This window comes from Sceloporus occidentalis, unplaced genomic scaffold, assembly GCF_023333645.1.
Source record: "Sceloporus occidentalis isolate IW3139 unplaced genomic scaffold, rSceOcc1.0.p SCAF_186, whole genome shotgun sequence".
Lineage (NCBI taxonomy): Eukaryota > Metazoa > Chordata > Lepidosauria > Squamata > Phrynosomatidae > Sceloporus > Sceloporus occidentalis.
Window position 1 is genome coordinate 1,255,888 of NW_028317166.1, and position 10,652 is coordinate 1,266,539.

Consider the following 10,652-nt stretch of genomic DNA (forward strand, 5'->3'; position numbering starts at 1 on the left):
CCTAAGCTCTCTTTTATACATAGGAAATAACTCATGGACACTTCCAAAAAGGATATACTTTGCATAACATAATCAAACTTACCTAATTTTTTATCCCTATTTAACAATATATTTTTGTCAAAGTAGAACAAACAGTAATTTTAAAATGTTATTACTGGTGGCTGAATTTAACATTGAGAGGTACAGATAAGTATATTTCCAGAATTAGGGATGAATTGGAAATAAGAAACCCAGCCCATCCCTGGACATATTTGAATACTTGCGACAAATGTCCTGGCCCAGGCCTAGGGCGGGAGTTCCAGGGGGCCTGATCGTCCTCTTGAAACATATAGGTATGCTATCTCCTTAGACAAACTTTGGCAGTAGAATGGGCCATCATGAAGAGCTCAGTGGCTTTTAAGTGTGGCACTGTCAAAGGATCCCAAATTTGCCAAAAGTCAGTTTGTGAAATTTCTGCCCTGCAGAAATCCACCATACGTGTTATTATTATGAAGTGGAAGCATCCAGTAATAACAACTGCCAATAAGTGATGGACCATGCACACTCATAGAGTACATATGTGCCTGTGACCTGTCCTCTAGCACCACTTACTACAGAGTTCAATATCGATGCCTCGCCTCATGAAAGTTCTTTTGGCTGAATGGGCACAAACTTACACAGATGCACTCTAAAATCTTGTTGACAGCCTTTCTATAAAAGTGGGCGGGGGTAACTATATTAATACTCATGGGTTTGGAATGGGATGTCCAACAAACTGATATAGATGTGGTGATCAGGTGTCCACATACATTTGGTCATATACTGTAGTGTATTTTGTCCTATCCTTGTAAGTACCCCACTACCACCAAGCCTAAGCACCCTTGGGTGCAACTTATTCTAGTAACAAGAGTTTTAAGGGCTCTTATCGTTTCCTGACTAGACACATAAATAGTAGATCCAGGCCGTATAAGCTTGGAATCTATTCTTTATATACATTCTGTAGCAGGTGTTGTATAAGCTTCCACTTTTAATATGTAGTGAAAGTTCCATAGATACTGCCAATAAATAACTTATGAGTAATGGACATTTTCCCCTGTAGCATTAAATGTTAAATAATCACACACACACCCTCCTCCTAAAACACTGTCTGTACTTCCTCTTTCAGATGCCGCTTCTCCAGCTATGTGGAGTTACATTGGATGAAATACAATGTTATGTGACCCTATAGCCAGCCATATATCTCTGTGGCAGCCAACCATCTACAGATCAGCAATATGGGAGAATACAGGAAAGCATACACATATGTATGGTGCTTTATAATGTATGTGCACTGGCGTAACTACAGGGGTTGCAGTGGTCGCAGCTGCGATGGGGCCCATGCCTCTAGGGGGCCCGGTGTGAACCCTGCGACCCCTTCTTCCTGTCTCCTCGTACCTGCTCAAAATAGTTAATGGGAACGGTGCAATGTATGTTTCCTGCTTTCAGGGTAAGAGGATTTTAAAAAAAAATCTACATAGTTTGATCCATTTCATGGGATAGGTATTTTCTTTAGTTTTCTTTTTTATTTAGTTCTTTTTTTCTCTGTATTGTGAATACAATCTACATGTCTAGGTTTAGCTGGCTTTTTAAACCCCCCTTACTGTAGATGAAACAATTTACTTGGGACCCCTGTTTGAACTAGCACACAAAAGTACAAATTATGCTGTTTTGATGTTGTTTATATTCCTCCTTCACTAGGGTGTGTAGTGTTTGGCAAGGCTTTGCAACCATTGAATGTCTTGCAGAAAATAATGAACTCTTCAGGGGTCTGTTATCAAGATTAAGATAATCACGTTAGTACCTTTTAAGTCTGTATTAAATAATGAGGTATTTTAACTCATGACCATTTCCTCCATGCAGCAGTTTTGGAGCTATGTGATCCTGGGCATCAGTCCATTTTGGTTCTGATCAAATTTCTCATGATTTCAAAGAGCTTTTCCCATAATTTGGTAAGTTATTTTTAGAATTGTAACTTGCCCTCAGACTCAAAAAGAACCAGTAAAAGTATAGTATAATTAAATTGAATTAATGTTCTTTCCAAAAGAAGCAAGTTAATGTCAGCAAGAACACTGAACTGTCTTTTATGTCTCATGTAAGATCCAAGGAAGCTACCTTAACTGTACTCGAGGTGAAATGTTTGCTACTTTTCAAACACAGAGCATTAATTGTGAGATACAGTCAAGGTTATATGGAGGAATTGATTGACACCTATGTTTTTCACAGCAGGATGTAATGAATCAATTAAATGTCTTATTTGAAAAAACATCTAATTGATTATTCCACCATGACAAGTTATCATTCCCTTTTGTAAATTGGTTCAGGTTGCCTTTGTAAGAGAATTTAAGCAGAAGAGTGATAATATCAGGACAGGATATTGATTCGATAACACTTACCGTGCTCTATGTAGTCTGAAGTAGAGATCTCTGGCGTCCAAAAACTTATGTGGCTTCACATATCATTCTGTGTTAGCCTAATAAATTATATCCACTAAAGAATCCAGTTATTGAAGAAGGGTTCAGTTGTCAAAAATCAGAAATGTTTATGTAGCTCAGTGTTAAATGTCGTAAATCTGCATTTGGTTGCAGATATGAAGTTAGAAGAAAAAATGTCTGTTTCAGTTTTCAAGTTTATATTATTTATGCAATTCCACGAGTGTTACTTGGAGGAATTTCACTAATTTTTATTTTATACAGGGTCCGATTATCATAAAGGCTGATGGAACTGAAGCTCTAGACCCACGTCTCTTTAGTCGGCCGCTGCCAATTGCATTGTGCGTCCACCCGCAGTCTTCTTTATAAAGTATGTGCCCACTCACCTTCTTTGTCATGAAGTCCCTTCCTGCCATTTTTTAATGTGTATTATCTATTTGCGCTTCAGGCCCACAAATGCCTCAAACCACCACTGATTCTATATTATTGAGGGGGGCATTTTCTGGGGATAGGAGTCATAATAATTCATTTGGATGGCACAATATACATGTCTCTCAAATTATTTTGGCCAATAAAAACAAAAATATTAAAATTTATAATTTTCACCTTCACCTTCATATTTTATCTATGATTTAAATGGTAGCAGCCCCTACCCTTCTAGAGAGTTAAGAATAATTTGCACAAAAACTAGCAGGCTGAGCCTCAGTACGTGATTACAATACCTTCAGGCGTTCAGACTGATGTGTGGTTTACCTGTTATCTTTACATTTACCTGTAGGTTGCAGCATTGTATCAACTTGGGATGACTGTATCTCACTGTCTGAAAGACACCTGCAAAAGGTTCTTTTCAAACCAGCGTAATCCAGTATTTACCTGAATTACAGTCACATGAAATAATTATAAATGGAAGGAACATTTCTACAGGTGGGCGATAAATATTCTCCTTACCCCACATAAAATCAAAGTGCCCCATTTCAGAACTCTGGAATGTTGAGTTATATGGAAATTATATATTAATTCATTTAGTATAATTTGCATAGTTTCTTTTAAATATTGTGTGTCAAAACATACGCAAACAAATGATTTAATATTTATATCAACAGTGCTTTTTATTAATACTTTGGAAACATGCTCTTGGCTGAAAAATCAAATATTGAGGTATTTGTTAATTTGAAAATTTTCTGGCAAGAACAACATAAAGGAGTACTTTAAAGTACTATAAACCAACATCTGTATTTTTTTAAAATGAAGATTAGGCCTTAAATCCATTATATCTAACAGCACACCTAACAAAACAATAGCTAACAAAATAATAATTGTGAAAATACATTTGTGAAAATCTCTTTTTATGTTCATCTGAACCCTAGACATGGATCCTTAAAATGTTTTCATTTGGTATAAAAAATGAAATACACACTTGCCTCATGAAGTGTAGTAGAAGACGAAACACATTAATAGGCGCTCTGCCAAAAATAAAACACTTATTACACATAAAATACACAAAGAAACAAACATTTGCTACCCTCTCACACAGTTAACCATTTGTGTAAGTGAATGTGAGTAACACATTAAAAATAGAGTACTAAAACAAATGATTCCTAATGTAAACTGAACGTCTCAAATATTGAAGCGTGCATGAGTTGGTTTGAAAAGGCCATAGAATCAAATATTTATATGCTAGATAATAGTCCAATAAATAAAGTCCACAGTTATCATTCTGGTTATTGATAACCACTAGTTATCAATCAATTGTATTTTTTACAGTGTATTTTACTTTGAAGGTAAGTGGGTGTTTTGCCGTTAACATGCCTTTAAAGCCATAACTGAGCTCTTCCATTTGAAAACAATGTGATGACATACTGCGTCACTCAGTTACATAAGTCTTATTATGGAGATATGAGCGTTAATAAAGAAGAAGGAATGAATTCATTCACCTCCTTTGTTGACATGTTTTGCAAAACCTAGACGTTTTAAAATTGACATGTGAAATGCACGTGTGTCACAAACCTAGCACACAGTAATACGCTCCACTCTCCAACAATTCTATAGCATCCATGGACGTAAAACAGCCAAAGTATTTGTGATTCTGATTCCCTTTAATATGAAGTGAAATATTACACATCATATTAGAATGAAGATAATGTATAACATGAGTTTTTATGGTAGGAGAATTATTCAGATTCCTTTAGAGTACGAAAAAATATGTTGTTCAGTATTCTAGTGTCTGGTATATTTTTATTGTTAACGCTTCATATACACTATACACAATGAAAGTTCTTTGGTATTGTTTAAAAAAACTTTACTGAGACAGTAAAATTGGCCCTGACACTTAAAGGCCTTCAACCGATAAATTAAATCTACACTTTTGTAGCACATGGGTATCTTATGGATATGTGCAGGTGTGGGCAAAGATACGTTTGAAGCTCTGCCTCTCACCCACATTTTGTACAGTATACCCAAAGGCTCCAGGCCTACCATTAGCGTGTGTGTGTGTGGGGGAACTAGAGACATGATATAAAGCAAAATCCGCTCAATTAGACTCAGACGGTAGCCTCAGTTTTTTAAACCCCTTACGCACAACACACTCACATCTTTTACACATGGTATTGTGAGCTGAAACAAAAATAATATAGTAATAGTAACCAACTTGTATTTGTACACGTAAAGCACACAAAGAATCTGCTTATCTGTCTCAATCCCTCCTTCCACTGAATTTGTGTTAGTAGTAGGCTGACTCCTCCTTGATACAATAGCGTTTGATTATGGATTAAGGCACCAGTAGCCCCTACATGCTCCAGGGACCCTCAGGCACATTCTTAGTGCCCCCAATGGATAATCTGGCTATTTTAAAAAACAACCATTTATGCAAGAAAATGCTAATTATACCTGAAACCTTCATTTCCACCTAAGCACTAAGTAATAATAAGATCATTCCCTAAATAAGAAAGCAAGACTCCATTTTCTGAATCCAATAAACAATGATGTTATCTCACTATTAAAATAGCAGTCGGTTTATATACAGGTAGAGAGACTGTTGAAGCAGAACTGAAAACTATACTTCACCTTTCTGTTGTCATACTTGCCATTCCTTGACTGCATCTCGTAAAGAATAGAATTTCCAAACCATTAAGAACGTATACATAAATGAGACAGGTTACAAAACACTGGAAAGGAACTGCTCTGTGAACAGCTTGCATTAGTGACAAAATATATACGTAGTGGTACAATATGTAAATAATATCTTCAGGAACTGGGAATGGTTTAATTTACAATGAAATAATGCATTTTCTGTTCATGGAGGAATGGTATAAAGTATACCTTTTAACTTTATTTTATGTGTTAACATACTAAATTATGTTACCTCTGGCCTCAATCCCCTAATTTGGGGATAAAGTTCATCAATATCCCTATGAATGTGGCCCAAAAAAGAAACAGGTACTTATATTCACATTAATATAATTCATTCACAATGATTATGTTCCCCATTAAGTTATTGGTTCTCTTTTAAATTGCTGAATGTTGGTGGAGCAATAAGAAGCACAATAATACCAGGACAAGATCATGATTAGATTTACTGATTTTGCCATGTTTTGTTACATATCACAGACTCCTGTATGTAAAATAGTTACTTATATTTAAACTACATTTCTACAAAAATATTACACTGACTTAAGAAAACATAAACTTAAGGTTTAAAAAACAGTTATGCTAAACCCTGCAAAAAATGACACTTTCCCCCACTTCCAAGATTTTCTTAAAAAAGTGTGAAGGGTTGGGATTATAATTTCAAATATGGATTGTGAAGCCTCCAGGGCATACTTGGGAGTATTAATGATTGAGACTAATCTGATTTTCAGAAGGTTGTAAGAAATCATTTCAAATTTTCCAATGGCCTGAGAGAACCTTCTAAGCAATAAGGAAAATTACGCTTTAGGCAAGTTTTTCAGCAAATAGCTTCCCTAAACTACTGGGAAGCGGAGTATAAGATTTCAAGGTTCTAGTAACATATGGAAGGTTTTTTACAAGCTGTGTGCAATATTAAATAACTTTTCATAAAACAGAACTTTTTTTTTGAATACTGAAATACTGATTTGTTTAATAGCGTAACAAGTTTTCATCTTATAGAAAGAACACATGATTCCAAGTGTTAGGCCAGTCATTAAACTTCCGTATCTTGGTATACAGTAAATGTTTTCCGAGTCACTAAATGCAGTTTTATGTATTATTGTCATTTTAAGAATAATCAAATAGTTTTTTTTAAAAAAAATTCATAGTGATGCTGTTTTAGTCAGGTCTAGCTTTGAGAATTGTACCTAAAAAGAATTAGTGTTTATGAGGTAATTTAGTGATGCGTCTACCACAAAACCTATTCTTGCTGAATAATTTTTTCTTAAGTTTTCTGAACTTTGGTGGACCCTGGTAGAACTGAGCTGAGGTTAGTGATAAAGGAATATAGCACAGTTTGTGCGAAACGCGTCAAGCGTTTTAGCCATTTTGTTCGTGTTTTTGTTCTGTTGCCCTCCTTGATTTTATTGTCCACGGACGTTTAATAAATTAATTTTATACACTCATGGATATTGTTGTGTGATGTGCTGGTGTCGGCTGGCGCAACTATTTGTGTTTTGTGGTTATAAAGGCCTCCTCGCTTCTTCTAAGGTGCTCATTAACACACACCTTGTCCTTGTGGAAAAAAACACGGCTTCTTTATAATTGCGACTCAATTTAAAATTCAAGTGATGGTCGCAGCTGAGTAGACATTATGGTAGTATGTTTACATGTATGTGCGTGGTATGAGCTTTATTGTACTTCCTTTTTTAAATTCTTTTATTTACGCTTTTATCAATAAATCCAAAAGGAAAACATGCAGTAGCATATTATTATTATTAGCACACAATGATAGTTCATCATGGTTAAAATGGTGTTTATTGCAGCAGTAAGGACACCATGTACTAAGACAACCCAAAGCAAACTATTTGATGTATCAAATTTCATGTAGAATAATTTTAAAGAAATAGAATAAGTAGTAGATGTTACATTTCATATTTGATATCTTTTGCCTGTGAACAAACTGCGCAAGAATGTGTATGATCAGTGCACGCATGTGGGTGTTCAGTCTAACACAGGTTTGTGGTTTCATCAGATTGGAGATAAGATACTTTCTAGATGAGTGAACTGTCAGCCCCCCCCCCACCACTCCCTCCCCCTCTGCTTTCTTGCAAGGTGAGCAGTTTGCCTCGCATTGTAACCAGATCTGTTTTTCTCAACACTCACTGTAAGCAGCTTTTATGATTTCTCACGCGAATCGCATACCTTTTATGTTATGAAGTTTATGGAATTCCCTTCAACCATCACAAAGCAAACTGCTGATTCACTATACGCGTCACACAAAGGAATTTAACATTTTTAACAACACATTTATTTGAAAATAAGCCATATGCCTTGGTTCAATAAAATAGACATATAAAAAAACACAAATAGAAAAATGATCTGCTCGGTCTTGGCAGTGCTAAGGCTTTTCTTTTTAAGGGAAATACAATGACATAATGATAAGAACCAAGTATTTAGCTCGATTCGAGCATAAATACATAAAAATAGCAGTGTAATCATCGGACCACAATTAATAGGTGGCCACCTGTCATCTAAGATTCTTTTAAACAACCAAAATAAAAGTATAAATAATTTAAAGACAAATTAATTTAGTCTTCAGTCAATATTTGGCACAGTGGAAAGTCTGTGTACAGCAGGAATGACCTGGAAACAGTAATTCTATCACAATTTTGGCACAATGCAATATGTATCATTTGTCTCATAACATATATTGTTATACATTAAACAAAACATGGCATTCAAAGATTGGCAGATAGCATGAATTTGAGATAGGCCACCTCTTGTCAATGCAGATGTTTTGGAATATAGCTCCCAGCACCCTCAGGCATCCCCAGGGTGATGGAACCTGTGACTCCAAGTGTTCCATATGTTGCAAAATTGCCTAACCATTGCTAAATAAAATAAAGGCATGAAACAATTTAAAATAACAAAGCTGAGAACATGTGACAACCAGAAAAACTGGCTGAAGTCGAGGTAATTTAATGCTTTGGCGTCAAAAGAAAACTGTAATGTTTTCAAATATGTATTAGAAGGCACATTTTGTTGTCATATTTCATTGATATAAAAAAAGTATATTTAAAAAGTGCAGTTTTAGGTCTCTTATAGAACCCATGTGTTCAAGACACACACATTATATATATATATATATATATATATATATATATATATAATTTGTGTGTGTATATATATATATATATATATATACCAGTGCAGATCATGTGACAAGGCCACAATAATATCATAAGGGGTTTCTAGAACATTAACTAAACCACTGACCAAACATATAGGTCCATGGGAGTTACTGGTTCAGTGAGCCCTGAAGCACCCTTGCATAAGTACTTCACTAGATCCCAATTTGCAAACTTTTTAATAGAATAGGGATGGGTCCATTACCAAGGCACACATTGTAAATTTAAGTATTTTGGCATGTTCTCTGGGGTGCAACCCCTTCAACTATCAAGAAAGGCAATGGCAGTTAAATACAGAATGATAAAACAAATAATTTTAAGCAGTGATGCTATTACTGTTAAACCTTACACACTGGCCCCTTATCCTCCTTTAACTGTCATACTAGCAAAGTCTCTGGACGATATGGATGGAAAGCTTCAGGGGTCCTCAAGGTGCATAAAAGCTCGGGGTTCCCCAGGTGGTCTGGGAAAACTTTGGATGGGGTGGGAGTTAGGAAGAGCTGGGAATGCTGGGGATGAACTCGTCTGGGATGTTGCTGATCATCATTAGGTTCAGCAGAAAGCTGTTCACTTCTGGAATCCATGAGCAGTAGGAGAGATTCAGGCATGCAATACCTGTAGAGTTGTAAGTGCAAGGATGCAGCATTACTGCCAAGAGAGCTGAGAGGGAAAAGAGCAGATGGGTGATGCAATGCAGAGGATGGGGGGTAAGACATTAATGGGTAGTTGTGGGCAGATTGAACAGAGTGGAGCAAAGCACCTGCTGGCCACAGGAGACGTCCGTTTGTGGATCTCGAGTCCTGTTCTGGAGCCTCTTTCTTCTGGAAAGGTTTGCTTAAGATGCTATCGATTGCAAAGGAGCTGGAAAACTTGGTCCCTGAGGTTAGCTCCTTGGTGGACCTTGTAGTGTTGGAGGGGCTGTTGTTGGACATTGATGGTGAGGCAGAAGATGCTATGAGCAATCTGCTGGATGAGGGGGCTGAGTTTTGGGTTGCTGGTCGTGTAGGTATCAGATGTTGGTGCTGCTGCTGCTCTGGAAGCCCCTGCAGCTCTTGCTCTTTTAAGCACTTGGTGACCCGGTTTAACCTCTTTCTTCTTCTCCGGAACACTCCATCTGCAAAGGTGTACTCGCTGTTGGGGTTCAGCATCCAGTAGTTATCTTTGCCCCAGGGGCGAGATGGATCCCGTAGGACCTTGACAAAGCAGTCATTGAGAGACAGGTTGTGCCGCACTGAGTTTCTCCAGCCAGTGTAACTGCCCCTGAAGAAGGGGAACTTTTTCATTAGGTAGTCATTGATCTCGGCCAGTGTCAGGCGCCCGGTGGCAGAGTCTCTGATAGCCATGGCTATTAATGCGATATAGGAGTAGGGGGGCTTTGGGCGGCGGGTGTAAGTCTTAGCTTTAACCCCCTCTGCTGCTTGGGTTCGGAATGCCGCAGACCCCTCTACTCCTTCCCCACCCAGGTCTGACCTCAGCCTCACCTCCTCCACTTCTTCCTCTTCTTCCTCCTCACCAGCCAGACTCCCGGTGTCCGTGTCCATCTCGGAGTCTCTTGGGCATAAAGCTGGAGCAGGGCTGTTGGCTACAAAGTCCCCATCCGATCCCAGCTCGTCCTCCCTGCCGGACAGTGGGGATGACAGGCTGCCTTCTTGGTCACTGGTGCACACCTTGTCCTCATAGGCAGCTTTGCCAAACACCTCCAGACTCATGGCAGGGATGCGCAGATCTGTGTCAAATCTATCTTACTATGAGTCTCTTCTAGTCGTAAGTGTGCTTTACTGGCAGTCACACTCTGTGTCGTTCATCACCCCCCAGGTCATTGGGGTGTCTCCGGTGGATGGATGCAGCAGATCTGTGCTGTCCTCATCAGTGGCCAAGAGCTGCCCACAATCCTGGTACCCTCAGGTGG

At 37.9% G+C, this 10,652-nt stretch overlaps 1 protein-coding gene across 1 annotated transcript; it reads right to left on the minus strand.

Annotated features, from left to right (window-relative positions):
• Positions 1 to 9,120: 9,120 nt before the first annotated feature.
• On the minus strand, positions 9,121 to 10,452 carry LOC149278674 (forkhead box protein Q1-like). The gene is made up of 2 exons (XM_089501889.1): positions 9,810 to 10,452; positions 9,121 to 9,695 (listed from the first exon to the last, which is right to left on the minus strand). Exons 1-2 carry the CDS (start codon positions 10,450 to 10,452, stop codon positions 9,121 to 9,123), a joined length of 1,218 nt encoding a protein of 405 aa, XP_089358015.1.
• Positions 10,453 to 10,652: the final 200 nt, after the last annotated feature.

Coding starts and splice junctions, on each gene's coding strand:
- LOC149278674 (XM_089501889.1), bottom strand. CDS start 10,452: ATGAGTCTGGAGGTGTTTGGCAAAGCTGCCTATGAGGACAAGGTGTGC. Junction 9,696..9,809: donor GTTAAACCGGGTCACCAAGT/GCTTAAAAGAGC, acceptor GATTGCTCATAG/CATCTTCTGCCTCACCATCA.